The 19,724-nt window shown below is 47.4% G+C and overlaps 1 protein-coding gene across 1 annotated transcript; it reads right to left on the bottom strand.

Annotated features, from left to right (window-relative positions):
* Nucleotides 1–1,456: 1,456 nt before the first annotated feature.
* CETP (cholesteryl ester transfer protein) lies at nucleotides 1,457–19,350 on the bottom strand. The gene is made up of 16 exons (XM_073307455.2): nucleotides 19,134–19,350; nucleotides 17,284–17,398; nucleotides 15,546–15,680; nucleotides 14,555–14,625; nucleotides 12,506–12,593; nucleotides 12,304–12,373; nucleotides 11,682–11,742; nucleotides 8,716–8,807; nucleotides 7,680–7,859; nucleotides 6,335–6,385; nucleotides 5,567–5,734; nucleotides 4,798–4,865; nucleotides 4,627–4,669; nucleotides 4,461–4,530; nucleotides 2,410–2,495; nucleotides 1,457–2,312 (listed from the first exon to the last, which is right to left on the bottom strand). Exons 1-16 carry the CDS (start codon nucleotides 19,255–19,257, stop codon nucleotides 2,238–2,240), a joined length of 1,497 nt encoding a protein of 498 aa, XP_073163556.2. The 5' UTR covers nucleotides 19,258–19,350; the 3' UTR covers nucleotides 1,457–2,237.
* Nucleotides 19,351–19,724: the final 374 nt, after the last annotated feature.

Consider the following 19,724-nt stretch of genomic DNA (forward strand, 5'->3'; position numbering starts at 1 on the left):
GTACCCCCAAGTAACGGGCAAATCTGGTAACAAAGGGCCCAGCTATGCTTGGAGCAGGATCCCCAGCTCCAGGACACACAGACCTGCGCCACTCTGCCGGAGCTAGCAGGCGAGCTACGGGACGTAGGGTGGCAGTCTGAGCCGTGGTCGAACCTATAGGCACCTAATGTCTGGGAGGGGATCCTGCCGGGGGGCTCGCCCCTCCCACTTCCACCCTCTAGTTGGATCCGGCCTAGTGCAGGGAGGTCTCCTCCAGCTGGGAACTACACCCTGCTCCACCTAAGGTTATGTCTACACTGCAACGCAAGCAATGTGAATGCGGTTTATGTAGGCACAGCCTCGTTACCTTTGCTTGAGCTAGCCCAGCCAAACCCAGCAGTGCCCCTATCGCCTGGCCCGTCAGCGGGGCGAGCCCGCCCCCGAGCAGCAGGAAGTGGCAGAGCGTGGTGTGCTTGCAGAGTGGGGGTGGCCAGCCGCAGGGAGGGGGAGGTAATCGGAGGTTGAAACCAGCCCACTGCTGTTTAGGCTGGTACCATGAACATTGTTTCTGACCATGCTGGGAAGTCCCTGGCACTGCCTTGCAGTTTTTGTGTCAAGGTGAGAGAGAAAGAGAAAGAGAGTCCTGGGATCCCAGCCACAACCACGGGGGGGGGGGGGGGGGGCGTTATTTCATGTCCACAGTGTTTGCTGCTGGCTGCGAAAGGGATGACTTTGGGTCTGTGCTACAGGAGCTATTTCAAATATACAAACACCCCAGTGAGAACTAGCAGGATTCTCTCAGCACGAGCAAGGCCTCAGAGAGGGCTATTTCCTGTCCACATGGCTGCCTGGGAAGAAGCTCACCCAATCCCCCGTTGCGGTGACTAAAGAGGAGTCCCAGCGATTGTCTGACTAAAACCACCTGGCGTCTCTGAACTTGCTGAGTTATCTCAATAGCACCTTTCCTTGGACCATCTCAGCAGCAGATAGTGAAGTTTCAAACCCCCTCCTGTGAGTTCAAGAAATCCCCGATTCAACAAATGGGGAAACTGAGGCACAGAGCTATGACGTGACTTGCTCACACTCAAACAAGCCCATAGCTGAACTGGGTGCAGAACCCAGGCCAGCCAGTGCCCAGTCTCTTGCGCTAGCCACTAGACCACATGGCCTCTCCACATGGGTTTGCCACATAAATATGAAAGCATACCACCAGAAGCAGAAATGGAACCTCACATTTCATGACCCCTAGTGGGGGGAGGGAAGGGGTCTCAAACTTCTTGGAGAAACCCTGATTTTAATATGATTTCGTGCAATAGGAGAGAGTTCCAATCTCCTATTTTTATTATTGTGATAACCCTGTGATTCTTGGCATTGCATTTTAGTATTTGTTCCTCCTGTTTTGCTTTTGAGCTTTTTTCCCCCATATTGAAAGCTTCATAGAAACACAATGGCTGGAAAGAAGATATAATTGGTACAAAAGAAAATAAAAAAGAGATTGAACGGCACCAAAATGTCATTGCACTGCAGGAGCATACAAAAGAATGCATGGTTCTGGGGGGTCCATCTATTCGTATCTTGTGCTCTTTCCTTGTGCTCTTTCTAGTCTCTTCTTTTTGCTGCTTGTAAACTTGCACCACTGGCATCACCATCCCTCTGTTACTGAGATGGCTATAACTGAACACACTGTACCAGTTGCAAATGGTGTAGCAAGCGACTATACCCATCATCTCATGTCCCAGGATGTGATGCCTCTATATAAGCATCAGTCATTGAGACTGCCATATTACACTTCAAAGTCATATCCAACTTACTGGTACAAATACCATGCCTAGACATTTCGGCATTACTGCTTCTGATGTTACTCTCCGGGAAGTTAAGCAAGTCTGGTGGTCTCATCTCTCAGGTTTGTCAATATCACCACACTACACCCTTTGATATGACTGGTGGCTAGAAGAAGCCTGGGACTAGCACAATAAAACGCTGCATGTCTAAGATACATCAACAGAGATGAAAATGGACCAGTTAAATCCTTCACTGGGCCCGGCACTAGGTAGTAGGGCCTGATCCAAACCCACTGACTTAGCTGTTCACTTTCATATGCACAGAAAATCACCTAAGACTTTTAAAGCAACAATATCACTTTTAATGGCTGGGTTATAGGGAAGTTGACCCCAAAAAAGGACATAATTTTATTGGGTCACATGCATTCTTTCTATTTGTACAGTCAATTCCAGCACTCCTTTCTGAATGGATTCCTTCTATAATGTTTTCTTAAGAAAATCTACAAGCAAATGATGTGGGAAGCCAAAGTCCAGCTGTATAATTAGGTATCCCTATAAAGAAAGAGAGAGACCAGTTATACTAGCTCACACCACACTTACAAAAAGCTTGCCGTGCTCTGTACATAGAAGTGGATGTAAATTTACTTACCTCCTTTGTGATGATCTCAGGATTTTTAATTTCAAATAGATTGAGTCCTTTGCTGTTCATCAGAGAAGTTAAAGCTGGCTCAATCCCTACGAAAGCAATAAAACCATCCCGTTATAAGTCCATTAACGGTGGTTTGCTATTCCCTCGACAATAAACACATTTAGTGAGACGGTTTGACTGCATAGTAGAAGGGCAAACTTCCCAGGCTGGGTGTGATACCTCTGAGATCACGTGAACTTCAGTTGTCCCTATTTTCACACAATGGGCCCGTTTCCACAATGCCATTGCTTTTAAGCGCCAACATTTGTGCACTAGGCCTTGATCCTCTTTTCACAAGGGTCACTTTGCACAGGGAAGACAGTTTTTCATCTTGATGAATAGGAATGTGGATCCCACATGGGGATGAACATTAGTTTGTGCCTTCGAAACACACACACACACCAAGGAGCTTTTAACATGCTGGAAAACATGAACAAATGAAACACACCAGAGTGTGATTTTTTTCATGAGTCTGATAAAAGTACATCATAAATCAATCAGTGATACACTGAATCTAAGGGAAACTCAGTTTTGTGCCAAGTTTGCCAATGATGAGACTTTTTTCACACCACTTTACTGGCCACTTTATTATTATTTAACCACGTTAGTGCTGCCTCAGATACTGTACCAGGTACTGCCCCATGTACTTGGTACACTGTGATTAGATGGAAGATTTTCCAAAGAGACTAACGGGGTTTAGGTTTCAGAGTAGCAGCCGTGTTAGTCTGTATTCGCAAAAAGAAAAGGAGTACTTGTGGCACCTTAGAGACTAACCAATTTATTTGAGCATAAGCTTTCGTGAGCTACAGCTCACTTCATCGGATGCATTCAGTGGACAATACAGTGGGGAGATTTATATACAGACAGAACATGAAAAAATAGGTGTTATCATACACACTGCAACGAGAGTGATCACTTAAGATGAGCTATTACCAGCAGGAGAGTGGGGGGGAAGAAAACCTTGTGTAGTGATAATCAAGGTGGGCCATTTCCAGCAGTTAACAGGAATGTCCGAGAAGCAGTGGGGGGTGGGGGAAATAAACATGGGGAAATAGTTTTACTTTGTGTAATGATCCATCCACTCCCAGTCTCTATTCAAGCCTGAGTTAATTGTATCCAGTTTGCAAATTAATTCCAATTCAGCAGTCTCTCGTTGGAGTCTGTTTTTGAAGTCTTTTTGTTCTAATATTGTGACCTTTAGGTCTGAAATCGAGTGACCAGAGAGATTGAAGTGTTCTCCGACTGGTTTATGAATGTTATATTACATCGGAGAACACTTCAATCTCTCTGGTCACTCGATATCAGACCTAAAGATCGCAATATTAGAACAAAAAGACTTCAAAAACAGACTCCAATGAGAGACTGCTGAATTGGAATTATGCATGTATGCATCCGATGAAGTGAGCTGTAGCTCACGAAAGCTTATGCTCAAATCAATTGGTTAGTCTCTAAGGTGCCACAAGTCCTCCTTTTCTTTTTGCGAATACAGACTAACACGGCTGTTATTCTGAAACCCATTCTTTCATGTTCTGTGTGTATATAAATCTCCCCACTGTATTTTCCACTGAATGTATCCAATGAAGTGAGCTGTAGCTCACGAAAGCTTATGCTCAAATCAATTGGTTAGTCTCTAAGGTGCCACAAGTCCTCCTTTTCTTTTTAAGAGGGTTGAGAGCATCTCCCATGATGCACTACAGCCAGGGGCTCCCATGGTGCACCACTTCTCCGCACCAAGAAGAGAAAGGGCGCAGCATGGTCAGTGTAATCCAACCAGGGAGCCTGATCTATAGAGGAAGCACCCAAACGACAACTCCCACACTGCACTTCCAAATCAAAGTATTTCAAATTTTGATTTTTCACCAAAAAGTCAAAATTTTCCATGGAAAACAACTCAGTTCTGAACAGCAACCATGGAACAATTAGAAACAACATGCAGCCACTTCAAACGGCTGTTCGAGAACAGAACTGACAGCGCACGTTCTGCCAGAATTTTCTCCAGAGCATAAACTCACTTGAAATCACTTCTGGGATTCCCGCAACGGAGATGATTCTCTGCAGGAAGTGGCTTAGAGATTTGTCATCCTGAAAATCAAACAGAAAACAGGGGCAACTGCAGAGATCTATAATGACCCCTGAGTTAGCAAGTCGTCTTCCCTGGAGATTAAATGCTCTACTTACCCCAGCTCTCTCCAAAGCACATTTAAAAACTTTAGGCTCTATCCTGTAGGAAAATATTAACCAAGAAAAGATAAAGTCAGTGAGAAGCATCTGAAAAGGCCTTTTTTCCTTGCAGCTAGCACAGGCGAGGTAAGAGACCGGTGGCAATGCACAAGAGACACCAGTACCTACACAGAGTCAGCGAGATGCAAAACCAGTTTCTTTTCTACATACGCAGACTGGATTGTGACAGTGACTTCCTGTGAAGAGAAAGAGACAGTCACATGGTCTGTCTGGCTTCATCACCAGATTCATTTGGAGGAAGAAAATCAAGATCATTCCCTTTTGCCAGTTCAGCATGGTAAAATCCTGTTGAGTCCCTCGTTACGAGGAGCTCTGGGAATGGAAGCTCTGTGATTTGATCAGTGAGGTACGTGTCTAACAAGCGTTATTTATTCCGCCTGTACTTATGGGTAGGCACACAGCACTGACCAAACCCTTACAGTCCCATCCGCACATGCACTGGGCTCTACTGTAGCTCTGATAAAGCCAATGGAATTCCAGACCAGAGATGTGTACGGCCCACAGAGTCAGCATTAATATAACGCACTACTGAACACTTTTCCCACAGGACTCTCTAGAAATAATGTCATGGTCCAGGTTTACATGTGTGGATGGGGGTCAAGGAACACCCAAGCTATACTGGCTGGTGAGGACAAACCCCAAGCCTCAGAGAGAATGGGGGGGAGAAACTAACAACTTCAGATTGCTATTTGTCTGCACCCCCCCAGCACGCATTTCCTTTCCAAACAATGTCAACGTAATGACCGAACGTTAAAGCTATTATCGGTTTGATTGGTGGAGCACTAAGAGTATTTGTGATGCAATACAGAGCCTAGAGTGAGACATGGTCCCTGCCCCAAGGAGTTTGCAACCTCGATTAACTGAATAAGAAACTGACCTTCTCAGAATAGAACACCACTGTGGGCTCTGCTCCTTGGGAGAAAAGGGTGAGTTCCACGGCAACCGATGACCTCACAATGGTCCCTTCAGGCTGGAGGGTGATCTGGGGAGGGGTGAGACTCCAGACCTTAGCCAGCGAGTCATTATAAGAAGTGCCTTGAAAAATCTGCAGGGCACAAGGGGGACAGGATACGGACTAAGTGCTCAAGGCTTTTCTTCGGGACATGGTACTTGATTTCTTAAGTTATGCGAAACATGCAACACACTGTAACCCTTATAGCCCCAGGTTCTTCTCAGTGCTACCCCCACCCCCAGTAATTCAGTTGGGACCCTGGAGGAACGACGCAGGGATGGGGGTTGGAGAAATCCACTCCCTCCCTACCAGCTCTACAGCTGCTCTTCCAGCCCAAGGGGCGAAGTAGCCTCTGCATCCCTTTCCCCCAGCATCCCAGAGATGGTGGGGAGGGGGAAGAAACCAAGATGCTGCATAGTAGCAAATCACCCAGCCCCAACCTGTTCCAGCCTGTTCCCCCCTCCCCTCCCAGTGGTTCCGTGTGGCAAGGGAGAATCAGGACCTCTGTGTTCTGTACTAGACTTTTTGAGTCCAATTGGACAGGGCAGACGTTGACCTTCAGCTGGGTCATCGCCTTCCAGCTCAGGAAGGGCGTTCCTTATGTTTTTCTTTTAATGGAATATAAAACAGTAAAGTGAATAAACAACAGTGCCATGGTCCATAAAGTTAGCTCTGAACCAGCTCCATGGTTACCTCTTGCACAATCCCTTGGTGAGCCTCCGTGTCTTCCATTTCAAACATCTCCTTCAAGGAACAACAACAATGAAATTATGAGTTGGCTTGAGCACAATGTGTTCCCAACGTATCACCAGAACTGGGGGCGGGGGGACCAAAGAATACCCGTAGGTTGAAGGCAACTCCCAAGGAATTCTAAAATGCGGCTGAATTAATATGTAACAGGAAGGGCAGCCCCTGGAGACCACAGGGCAATGGTCTATCTTGAACCAACCAATCACAGGAACAATGTGTGGCTGGAGATCTTTGCTACCACTGAACCAGGCTCTGGTTTTGCTCTCATTAAAAGTAGGATAAATTACAATACATTGTTCCCCACATCAGCAAATTGTTCCGTCAGCTTCTTCTCCTACCCCTGTCTCTTTGTCTGTGCTTTTTCACTCCGGCCGCTGCAGGTTTCACCCACTGGATTTTCCCTCTTCATCACAGTCATTCCCCTAAGCAGAGCCCAAACCCAGTACCAAGTCTAAGCTGCAATAAACCAAGTGCTCTTGTCTACTCAGAACTAAGCGTGGTGCAAGCTGGTATTTCGGGTCTTGTAACACCTTCTCTTCTGCACTATGCTGGGAAAACAAGACCCACAGCGTTTTGTTTTCTGAGGATTTCTTTTTTCTGTCTTAAGATGTGGTTATAGCCAGTAAAGTGACTCCGTGTAAGACACTGTGAGGTTGCAGATTTCCTTTTCTCCCAATGATCCCACCGCACATTTTGCTTAGTTTACAAGTCGAAAGATTAATTTTCTATCTGCCAGCGTAACCCACTCTGTCGCACACAGCCAGTGGCAGATGCTGCTGATACAGCCTTGCTTAACAGCTGAGACTTTTAGCTCAGGAGTTCAGATCCTGAGTTCTCACTTTCAATCCCCACTGCTGACAACCCTCCCATAGGACCAGTGTTATAACTGCACTATAGACTTAACCCCAGGATCTGAAAATCCAGCTGGACTCATGGCAAAGATTCCGCAATCCAGAAAATAAGAGGAGTGTATTGTTACCATGAAACAAAATAGAATCCATTTTGCTTTCCCATAGCTCTTTGGGGTCTGCAGGGGATTAGTAGATAGGACTCATCAACCAACACACAGGGAGCAGGTATGGACGTCTAAGAAGGTACCACTTTTCTGACTATGATCGCACTGTAGGCTGTATCTCACTGTAGGTTCCCTTCTTCTTTTGGAACCAGATTGCACAGCAAATGAATGCTCTGAGAATTTTTACCTTCTCCCCAAAGTAAGGTGGGGGGAAAGGGCTGCAAAATACTATTTGAGTGAGAGGAAAAGTTAAAATAACCCTGTAATAGTTACCCTTAACTCTTCCCCTGTGATCGTTAACACCAGACGTTCATCCAGGAAAGCTGCCAAGGCCAGAGAGTTCAGGACCTGGTCTGAAAACCAGAAATATAGCATCCTGGACTCGGAGAGCAGAGATGGAGCAAACATGGAATCACTGAAGACGACTGAATAGTTCTTGTACAAAAGCAGACCCTTAAAAGGAAAGAGAATGCATTGCTGGTGACCACCAATTAACCAGCTGTCCTCACCTGGACACGTCATGCAAAGGGCTAGTTGTGTTTATTAAAGCCTGACAGGATAAGCTAAGCAGACACAGATGGAAGATGGGGCACTATACAGCCTGGGCAAAATAATCAGCTACCCCCAATATGTGCAGGGTGTAGCCAGCATGGATATCTAATCCCAAAGAGGAATGGTGGAGCAAAGAAGCCAGTTGCAGCTTCCTGATTTTAGGGATGAGTCTATGCTGGCCCCATCCCCAGCATAGATGAGAGCAGCTCAAGGACCATTCTAAATCACAGCAGCTGGTTGAAGCCACAAGGGACTGTTATGCCAGGTAGGGACGGCGAGAGCCCAGTAATGCTTCAGCCACACCCCCTTGTGACAAGCTAGCCATCCTATGTGGGAGGCGGGATAGATTCACCTGCACACTGGGGGAGTCGTCAAGAGATCAATTAAGGTGGTGCTGGCTGGGGGGCCCGGAAGACTAGTCCCAGAAAAACGAATACTCTGCCCTTCTAGAACACCTTTAATCTGGGTGCCTTACAACTCACTGCACCCTGGGAAGTAGGGATTTATTATCCCTATTTCATAGGTGGGGAAACTGAGGCAAAGAGTCATTAAGTGACTTCAATTATATAATGAATCAGAAGCAGAACCAGCAGGAGAACTCTGGAGTCTTCCTTCCTTAGCCCTTGCTCTAACTGTTAGACATCTCTGCCTTCTAGCCATCTCCACTCCAGGAGTGGGACAGAGAAGAGAACTGGGAAGAAATTAGTCTGAAATGCCCCGTCCCTCATTTGCCCCCCTCCCCCACAAATTACTTTACCTTATGATGCGATTCCATGTAGTTTGCCTTTATTACTGGAAACGATGCCAGTGAAATATCTACTCCTATAGCCCCATCCTGGAGGAAATTTGCTGCAGAAAAAAATAAAAACCACTCATTTTACCAACTGTGCAATTTCACATGATTGAGGCCAGAATTTATGAAGTCCATTTTTAAGACTAACAGGTTGACTCCTGCAGACTATCGGAAGATAACATAGCACAGTACTAGGAGTCAGGACACCTGGATTCTATTACTATCTCTGCCATGGTCCTTCTGTGCCTCAGTTTCCCCACCTCTAAAACAGAGCTAATAATTCTCAATCCTTGCATTCCAAAGTGATGGGTGCCATAGAAAAACCTTAGCTAGATGGACATGAATGGCTTCAGTCTCTCAGGCCTCATGCATTAGTTTAAGATCACTTGCTATCTAACTAATCTAATAAATATTATTTATCCATCCCTGTGGTGTCTGAGCACGTAGGCCAACCAGGAAGGGTGGGATTTTCAAGCACATTTTACATGACTTAGGAGCACAAGTTCTATCAAGTATTTTTTCCCCGTTGGCAAATATTTTCCTACAGGATGGCACCTAAAGCTTTTAAACCTGCACAGAACTGGGGTCAATATTTCATTACCCGGGAAAGAATTTTCTGTAGTATCTGGCTGATGAATCTTGCCCATATGCTCAGGGTTTAGCTGATCGCCATATTTGGGGTCGGGAAGGAATTTTCCTCCAGGGCAGATTGGAAGGCCCTGGAGGTTTTTCGCCTTCCTCTGTAGCATGGGGCACGGGTCACTTGCTGGAGGATTCTCTGCTCCTTGAGGTCTTCAAACTACAATTTGAGGACTTCAATAGCACAGATATAGGTGTGAGGTCTTTTTTAGGAGTGGTGGGTGAAATTCTGTGGCCTGCATTGTGCAGGAGGTCAGACTAGATGATCATAATGGTCCCTTCTGACCTAAATATCTATGAATCTATGAATCTATGAATCTTAAGGGAGAAGCCCTCGGCAAACTGGGATGTGGTTTTCAATGGCTGCAATGAACATTTCGTTTGTCAATTTCTGTTTGGTTCTCAGAAGGACAAATGTCTAAGGTGCTTTCAGGTGCCAGAACCCCAGAAGGGATTTCAAGCAAGGGCGGCCTCGGGGGAACGTTCTGATGGGGATGCCTACGCACACGCCATCAGTTCAGTGTACAGACAGCTGTTCGCTGGTCCTAATGGCTTTGCTGATGCCGTTCCAGAGCTGCTCTCATGGCGTAAATGCCAGCGTTTAACGGCAACGTTGGCAGTTGAAAGAAAACGTAGCAAGTCCATGGGGCAGGACCTGGTCCAGTATCTGAGGCAGCACGAAAGTGGCCCCGTAATAGGACTGGCTAGTAGAACGGAGTGAAAAGAATCACACTATTGACAACATTGGCACCAAACATTGGCACCTCACATTCAGCGAATCATTGATTCACGACGCCCTGACTTCTTTCATTTGACCCCCCACGCACAAAAATCACGCTCTGGTGTGTTTCCAGACAGGTTTCCCACCCCGTCAAAAGCTGGAGTTTGTTTCAGAGGCACCAGTCCTGTTTGTCTCCACACGTGACCCACTGTCCTATTCACCCATGTGAGAACCTGTCTTTTCTCATGCAAAACGGCCCTGGTGAAAAGAGGAGCAAGGTCTGCTGGGCAAATCCTGGTTCTTAAAGAACCGTGTCGTTGGCCTGAGGCCCGTCGTGTGGAAACAGGGACAACGGAAGAGAGGCTCCTGCTGGGCCCAGGTTCATGGGATCTCCAAGCACCAGACAGCCTGGAGCAGTTTGCCCTTCTGCCGGCAGTCTGAGAGGTCACTTCTGGGTAAGTGACGTAGGTTAACGAGCCTTACTGACTTCCACTGGGGTTTGTGCTCTGAAGTCATTTACAGGCTTTAGAAAAATCCAGCCTCAAGTCTCACGCAGGTGTAACTCACACACCTCCTGGGTGTGGCGTTCTGCCCCATCTAGTGGTACTGAGACCACTTAAAGAGAGAGATCAAATGAGTCTGCTCTACAGCCTTAGCTAACAGCCAGCTGGCTTTCAGCTCATGGGGTAGAGGCTCACGCACTCAGCTCCTGAGGTCCTCGGTTCGATCCTGCCTGCTGACAACCGAGGTCTGTTGGTGTTACACAGGCACTTCTAATGCAATCTTACGTACCCGATGGACTTGAGCGTCTCTTTGGAACCTGCACAACAATCACTCTCTCCTCCTGTTTTAACTCAGAGCAGGTCGACTCTGAAACCACCGGGTGTGACTGCAGCCCATATAGACGTGCCCAAGTTCGCTTTGATCTAGCAAACTCGGGTACTACCTGCCCGAGGCCAGGTCTACACTCAGACGCGAGGTCAACTCAGCTACATCGCTCGGGGGGGTGAAAAATCCACACACCCCCCGAGCAACACAGTTAAGCCGTGACATACACAACGCCAGGTCGGGGGGATCATTCCTCCATCGACTCAGCTACCAGCTCTCAGGGAGGTGGATTAAGTACAGCGAGGGGAGAAGCTCTCCTGTCCTTGTAGTAAGTGTCTAAACCTAAATGCCACAGCACCTCTGTAGCATTCCAAGTGTAGACTAGCCCTGAGGAGTTACCCAGGGGCCAGGGCTGGCTTGCACAACCCACACTGGAGCCCTAGCTAGATAAAAGCTCACTTGAGAAGATCCACCCCACACGAGTGGAAGTCCCACCCCATAACTGCAGGGTACATGGACCCTCCGTCTCCAGCCTGCGTCGTTTCTTTCCCCAAGCCCCCCACCACACAGGGGAGGAATTCCAATTAGTGCCGTTTTGGTGCTGCTTCCCCTCCCACGGCCATGTCTCGATCCCCGTTTCGCAGGGACAGGGTCATTGTCTCCGTCGGGTCTAGCTCAGCCTTAGCAGATTGTGTCTAAGAAAGGAGGAAGACAGAGAAGAGAAAATGGGCAGAACACTTACCTGCTCTGTCCTGTATAAAATCTGCCAGCAGCTGAGCCAGGAGGTTAATTTCTTTACACACCTACAAGGGGAAAATATTGAATGTATCGGTGTGGGCCAAAAAAACTCCCCCTGGTGTTGCCATGTGTCTAAATCCAAGTCTTGCAGCCCCCGAGGCCTCGGTGTGATCTCACTCATGCCAGTTTTGCACTGGAGTCACTTCTGATTTACACTGCTGGGAGACTAAAATCAGCCTCCTGCTTTTTAAATGTGACCCTCAAGTGTCTGACGTTACCCTCTCTTTGGATACCAGCACAAAGAGGTTGCTGCTAAGCAAGGCAGGATGCTCCATGCCTGTCAGCTTGTTGCCAAAACCCTGCTGTCCCGGGATACCAGGGTCTAGAATTGGGAATCAAACCTATTCCTGGCAGCGCCGGTCCAGAGTATTCCACTTAGCCACTAGACCAGCCTCTAAGTATCACTGGGACTCCTCATGGTGCATAAAGTTAAGTAGGTGGCTACATCTTTGCAGGATCAGGCCCTTCATTATTATTATGTACCAATGTTAGAGGCTTATATGGCACTTTGTGGACATAAGACACAGCCTTTGCTTTTCTGTCATCTAGTCGTTTGTGTTTCTTACCTGGCCTTTTAGAACAAGCTTCAAGGTAAAGGAGATGAAGTCTGTGAAGAGCTGTTTTAGCCACCCTGGCCTGCGGAGAAGAAATATCGTTACAGAAATGTGGGGGGGTGCCCAATGGGATCGAAAGCCCGTGGGGACGGTCGCGATGGGCCGTGCAAGCTGCCATGTGCACAACGATGCATTGCTTGAAGAGGGAACTCACTGTTTGTCTCCCTGGAGATGGAGCGTCAGTTTATAGAACGTCAGGTAGCAATCCGAGGTATCGGCCGCCACCCGGCCCTTTGCACACACTGCAGAACACAAAAACCAAACATGGATCGGAAAGGGAACAAAGGCACTTAGGAGTCTGAGGTCTGCTCTACACCTAAAACGTGGGTTGACCTCGCTACGTTGCTCAAGTGTGTGAAAAGTCCACGCCCCTGAGAGACGTAGTTAAGCCGATCGAAGCCCTGGCGTAGACGCTGAGAGATCCGCAGAAGAATTCTTCTGTCAGCCAAGCTACTGCTTCTCCAGCAGGTGGATTAACAGCAGGAGAACCCCTCCCATCACCAGAGCAAGTGGCTACACTGCCGTAGGCCTCACACAGCAGAGATCCCCGAAGTGTTATTAACAGTCAACGGGACTTAGGCTCCTAAGTCACTTGGATGCTTTTGAAAATGTTACCCGTGTCTCAACTCTGCCCACTAACTCGTTCTGTGATGCGGGCAAAGTCACTTCATTTCTCTGGGCCTCTGTTTGCCCCTCTGTACTGTGGGGTGAACGCTTGCCCATTGCCAGGCAGCGTTTTGAGAGCAGGAGCGCCTGGCTTCCTCTCCAAGAGGACTAGCAAATATCAACTACTCTGGCCCTTCCTGCCAGGATCTCGCTCATCTTTGACTTTAAAGCGACTCCCATATTATGGTGACCCCCACCACAACCAAAAGAGGTGTTTCCTCCACCAGACGTTTTCTTCACAGAAAGCGATTTTTAAACACACTTCTTCCCGCAGCCTCCCAGTCCAAACCACTGAACTGTGGGGAAAAGGTCTGCAAATCATTCCGTGCACTCAGCAACGCTGGCTACATTGCAGGTAGCTTGCAAACAACTGCATGCAAAAAGCCCCTGTCATTCATCTGATGAGACAGACGACTGGTAGGAAGTTTCACCACGAACTTCTGGGTTCTAGTTCTGCACGGACTAGCTGCAATACCTTGGTCAAGTTCCCTTCGCCTCGCTCTGCCTTGCTTTTCCTGTTCATAAATGACGTGTTGCAAGGGATAATCGGCTTAACATTTGTGCAGGGCTCTGCAAATATGACACACTGTTGTCACGTGCCTCACGCTGTTATTGCACCCGAGGCTCTTTGGAGCAGCGAAGTGGTGTCTTAAACCAAAGAAATAACCCAACCCCCTCCAGGTGGTTCAGTATGGCCTAATGGTGAGAGAATGTGGAAGCCAGCAAGGAATCTAACGCCCAGCCTGGGATAAGCCATTGACTCATTTTCCATAAAGTAAGTCACTTGATTTATTACACGGCACTCAGAAACTGGCTACAGAACAGGAGCTAACTGAAAATGAAGGTGGCTCTTGTGAAGTTTCGCTTCCCCGGATCAAAAACCCCAGCTGACGCAACTTTGTGCAACTCACCCATGGGTTTGTTTCCAAGCAGCAGCCCCCGTGCTAGTCTGGATCAGCAAAAACAACGAGGAGTCCTTGTGGCACCTTCGAGACTAACACATTTATTTGGGCATAAGCTTTCGTGAGCTAAAACCCACTTCATCGGATGCATGCATGGGTTTGTGGGTTTTTTGTTATCCTAAACTGCAAAACAGAGAAGAGGGCTGGTCTGTGGCTAGAGCACCGGGCATGGCCTCAAGAGATCCAGCGCTATTCTCAGCTGTCCACCAATGTAAATCCATGTCGCTCCATCGCAACAATTTACACCAGCGGAGAACCTGTCCCTTTAATCTCTCTGGACCTCAGTTCCCCCTCTGTAAAACGGGGTTCCTTTCTCCTACGTTGTGCCTGACTTGCCTAGTTAGATTGTCAGCCTCTCGCCGCGTGTCTGTAAAGCACCCAATGCAATGGGGCCTCGATCTCGGGTGGGGCCACTCGCTGCTATTCTAACAGAGATAAGCAACAAAAGGGCCATTATAAGCGTCTCACCGCAAAACCTCCTCGTACTGCATGGCAGGAGAGGTTACGCACGGTGCCCTGGGCTCAGTGAAGTTAATCCAGCTGTCGCTAAGGATGCTGTATTCCAGGCTACTTACTCAGTTTAGCGTTGATCTGGAGATCAATTGAGGATTCAATTTCAAAATCAATGGAGTGGGTGAGTTTCACACTGTAAGAGAATGGAAAACACTCAGCAGCCGTATCAGTCCTAGAAATAGAAGTCTGGCACATAGACCCCAATGGCAATAGGTGCCTTCTAAACACCTTGAAGACATTAGATGGATTATGTATGACTAGCCCCATTTCTGTGTTCATTAGCCATTTCCCCCTTAATAAAGAGGGCAAGAAATTGTTTAAAAAAACCCATAACCCAGAATGTGCATCCTTCCCTTGTATTCACTCCCTGGGTTCCTTTGCACTGTGAGTTGCTAGCTGATGTCACATCAAGAATAGATGTGGTCACTGATGCACTATTCAGAGCTCAGACCGGGCCCCTCCTTGTCTGTGAAGCTCTCTCACCTCCCCCACCCTCCCTCCACCTGCTTGATCTCATTGCCAAGCAGGATTAAATGGATACAGATTGTTTTGAGAATCCTTTAGGAAAAGTCTGGGATTGTTTACCTTAGAGAGGAGACAAAGGGGACAGGGCACATGTCTATACAATAATGAGTGGGACAGAAAAAGTAGATTCGGGATTTTTGTTCTTCTTGTCTCATAACACAAGATCAAGGGGACATTCAAAACTAGCAGAAGGAAATACTTTTGCACATTACACATAATTAGATGGTGGAACTCACTGCCACAGGAAACTTTTGGGGGCTAAAATTTAGCACAATTCCAAAAGGGATTGGAGATTTATCTGGATGTCAAGAATATCCAGTTACAATGAAAAATGATAAATAATAATAATGTTGGAAGAGATATTAAATTCTGAAGCACAATCACTAACTATGAGAGACCAGCATGTGGGGGCAGATTACCCCACATCTGTCCACTGTGGGTTTCTTACTTCTGGCAGAGACATGCTACTGAATTAAATGGACCTGGGTTTGATCCAATCTGGCAGTTCCTGTGTTCCTACATACTTACAACCAAGCACCGGTGTAGCCATAACTCAGGGTCCCTTTGAAGGATGCTGTCACGTTCTGAATTGCAATGTCTATGGCATCATCTTCCTTAAAATCTACCTCACTGTTTTCTATGGACAAGTCGTTGATCTGTATGCTAAAGAAGAAAATGAAAAGGGTGGATACATTCAGAATGCCCGGCGTGACCTGAATGCATCTCTTTTCTCCATTGGCCCTCTCTCGGTTATTGTTTCTTGCTAACCTTGTAATTGTACTTAACTCCGTACATTCTCTGGGACAATTTCTAGGAGAGACACGATATAAAGTTGTTTTGTAGCATTGCATTTCTTCTTGGTTGTGTGAGTAATAAATAATAATATAGTCTTGTATTCTTACAGTTGCTTTTGCTGGATTGTATAAATGATCAATAATAATAAGAATAGCATAGAATACAGCATCTTTCATGCCAGAGTGGTTACACACTCAACACCTCACTATAAGTAGAAGTTGCTTTATCCACCCCTGAAATGCGTCACCGGTGCCCATGGGTGGCCCTCTGGCACCCTCTGGCGGTGGCTGGTGGGTCACATTTAGAGATTGATAAGCCTGAAACACTGTTGGCTGATCCAGCTGACTCATTTAGCTCAGTCAGCCAGCCCTACGCAGCAAAAAAACACACACACACACACACACACCCTGCCGCAGCCATGCATCTCAGAGCCCAGGTCAACTGCCTCCAGCTTGGGGCTGAAAACAGCAGTGTAGATGTTCAAGCGAGGGCCTGAACCTGAGATCCCTGCCAGGTTTCAGAGCCCTGGCTCCAGCCCAAGCCTGAATGTCTACACAGTTATTTTTCAGCCCTGCAGCGTGAGCCCGAATCGGTTGACCCACACTCTGAGACTTGCTGCTGTGGGTGGGTTTTGTTTGTTTTTTGATGCTTGCTTGCTGTGTAGCTGTACCTTTAAAGGCCCATGCTTTAAGACACAGAGGTGGCAGGGGCAATCCCCCCGCCTGCAACCCACCCAAGGACGCAGCGCTACGAAAGGAGCTCCCTCTGCAGCAGCTGTTTGACAGAGCGCACAGAAACACCGCACCATCGCGTAGCAAAAAATACTGCACCAATTCAAACAGCAGAGGACATTTAGGTGGGCAACCGTTAACTACTAGAGATGGGCCCAGATCAGAAGCCCTGGCCCAACGTACTTTGGGAAAGTTCAGATTCTCATGTGAACTGCATGACTCAGAGTCTGGGGATGTGGGCAGTGCTCCGAAACCCATCTGTTCTCAAAGTCCCTGGTGCAGACACTGAACTGCTACATGCAGCTCTGCAGGCAGGGGACGCTGCGTGGGGGTTGGACAGCTGTTTAAACAGTGCCGCATGTAAATCACTAACGAATTCAGTCACCCTCCCGAGACTTCAGTCACCTGAACCTTTGGACACCTTCCCCCATTCACTTCACTCTCTTCCAATAATGTAAGTGAAGCGGCTCACAAATAGTCTTGGTAGGTTGTTAGATCTCTAGCTGTGAGTGACTTATCCAGTGGCAGAGGCCACATTATGCTGGCCTCTATTTTAATCAGGAAATACTTGCATGTGGAAAGGAGCAGAAAGGGCCTCATTCTCCCATCCATGATTTCAGACTGAGCGAATTTGAATCTCCCTTCAACCCTTCTTCCCAGGCACATCCAGGACCTTATTCATAGGCCTGCTGCATTTCATGGTACAAAAGGGAGTTTAGAAAGCGCACGGTCGTACTTACTTCGTTAACCCATAGGTCACTTTGCCAAGAAACGCCATGGACTTTTCCCCACTGATATCAGGGTAGGTTGCATGTCTGAATGCTGCTTGAATGACCTGAGCTGTTTGCTGGTTCACTGGAAGTGGAACAAAGGGACAAGACAAAACGCAATGCAGTTGCATTTCAAAATCAGATGAGCACCTCTTGCTAATAGAATTAAAAGCTGTACGTTTGTGCTTGGCACCTGGCATCCATCCGAGCAGGGAGAAGCTCCCATTAGCTTCGTGGTAAAACACGGACTTAAGGGTGTTGCACAGGGGAAGGTCATAGGGGGCAGCACCTCCCGATGGCTGATCCGTTCTTTGGAACAGGGCGTCCAGCCCAGATTTCACAATGAGACCAGATCATGCAGGGAGTTTCGCGAGAGCTGTGATCATCCTCATTCAGCGCAAGTCTGCTCAACCGAGCTCAGAGCGATAGATCTCACCACTGAGTTCCAGTGTTTTGATCTAAGGCCGTTCCCAAACACCAGAGACAACTCAAAAGGGCAGAAGAGTTTCCACAATGGATGAGACCATTGGTCCATCATGACAGCATGGCCAAGATCATCCGATCCTGCCTCAGTGGCAGGTAACCAAAGAGCCTAATGCACCTAGCCAGGTGTGTAGCTCTGCACATGAGGATAAACAATCGCTCTTGACTCTTGCAGTTGATTTCAGTATACCATGGAGAATGAGATGAAATTACTAGGGTCATGATCATGGCCTGCACAGCTACAAAATGTTATTAACAGCCATAACATTATCCATCCCCTTTCAGATTCTAGCCACATGGTGTCTCTCAGGCAGAATATAAGTGGCATAAAGCATCATTTCCTTCTAAATATACCAGCCATCAAGTTCATCATCTGTCTTCTTATGCTTGTATTATGGAACAGGGGAACAAGAATAGACTGATAGTTTTTCACTCTCCCCTTTGCAGAATCACAGAATATCAGGGTTGGAAGAGACCTCAGGAGGTCATCTAGTCCAACCCCCTGCTCAAAGCAGGACCAATCCCCAATTTTTGCCCCAGATCCCAAATGGCCCCCTCAAGGATTGAGCTCACAACTCTGGGTTTAGCAGGCCAATGCTCAAACCACTGAGCTATCCCTCCCCGCCGTTCATTACTAAGGCTGGAGTATTTAAAATTAAGTACTAGCACCTTTCATAGGAGGATCTCAAACCCCTTTAGAAAAGCCCCTAATGCAGCAGAGAAACATTGTTTCCCCCCCTGAGAAACCGAAGCACAGAGCCATTAGGTGATTTGCCTTTGGTGCGTGGCAGAGCTGGGAATCAAACACAGGTCGCCTGACTCTCATGCCGCTGCTTTAACCACTAGACCATGCATCCCCACATCAATGACTGTCGCTGATGTGGTTTTTTTAAAAGGGTCTGGATAATTTCATGACCCCCAACAACAGCTGGAGCTATGAAAGCGAAGTTTATAATGGTCATTAAATGGTGTGAGTATAGATATAAAATGACAAGTAAATCTGTTGCTTCAGGGCATGAATTGGTCATCCAAGCGGTCAGGAAGGAATTTGCTCCCGAAGTACGGCATTGGACAATTGACTCTGAAGCCTCAGTCATTGGCTAACACGGGAGGCTACTGCTGCCTCATTGGCCCAGCAGTCTGATACAGCATAGCACGCCTCCTTTCAATGGGATACTTAACAGTATGGTCCCACAGGCTGACTGCAAAGACTTAACTATAAATGCAACTAGCTGGGGACATAGGGACGGAGAAGGACTGATGTACTCGTAGCTGTCCGCTCTGCCCGCCGCCTGCCTTCCCCGAAGGGAATATAGCCCAATAAAGCAGAGACTTACGCACGAATGCTGCTGGCTTGGTCATTCTGCAGACGATCCCAGTGAGGTTCAAGGATGACTCTTCAAACGTACAAGCCACTGACGTGCTGATAAGCGCTAGCGAGATCACGAAGAGCCTGGCCATCGTTCTCTAGGTGGAAGATCACAAGGACTGGCTGACCAAGTCCCTGCTGCAGCACCAGCTGCTTTCCCATTCCAAACAGAGCTCTTTCTAGACAGGACATGAGCCACTTCCCTTACTTATCCAAGTCATCACACATTTCCTAATCTTCCTATGGCTTCCTTAACCCTTGCAGAGCCACTGTTCTGCCTTCAGCCCGAAGTAGGCAGTAGGTTTAGACAGGTCTGATTCTTTCCCCAAGATTGCTGTAAATCCGGAATAACACCACTGCAGCCAATGGACTTATGCTGGTCTGAGACCTGGATCAGCCCCATGGACAAGCATTCAGGGGGGACAGTGTAGAGGTTTACCCATCACCCCTTTACAGTTTGCCCTTAGAAGAGAGAGAATCCTTATTTTACAGTTATGAGCTGGCTTTGTCCTCCGGTAGCACCTTCCATCCAAAGCGCTTTTCAAAAGGTACCATCAGG

The sequence above is a fragment of the Lepidochelys kempii genome, chromosome 12 (genome assembly GCF_965140285.1).
Source record: "Lepidochelys kempii isolate rLepKem1 chromosome 12, rLepKem1.hap1, whole genome shotgun sequence".
Taxonomy (NCBI): domain Eukaryota; kingdom Metazoa; phylum Chordata; order Testudines; family Cheloniidae; genus Lepidochelys; species Lepidochelys kempii.

What these genes read in the sequence shown, in the direction of transcription:
- CETP (XM_073307455.2), bottom strand. Translation starts at nt 19,257, where the DNA reads ATGGCCAGGCTCTTCGTGATCTCGCTAGCGCTTATCAGCACGTCAGTG. An exon ending in ACATGGAATCGCATCATAAG is followed by an intron (nt 7,860 to 8,715) that starts GTAAAGTAATTT and finishes TTTCCTTTTAAG; the next exon opens with GGTCTGCTTTTGTACAAGAA. An exon ending in TGGTGTTCTATTCTGAGAAG is followed by an intron (nt 4,866 to 5,566) that starts GTCAGTTTCTTA and finishes TTCTCTTCACAG; the next exon opens with GAAGTCACTGTCACAATCCA.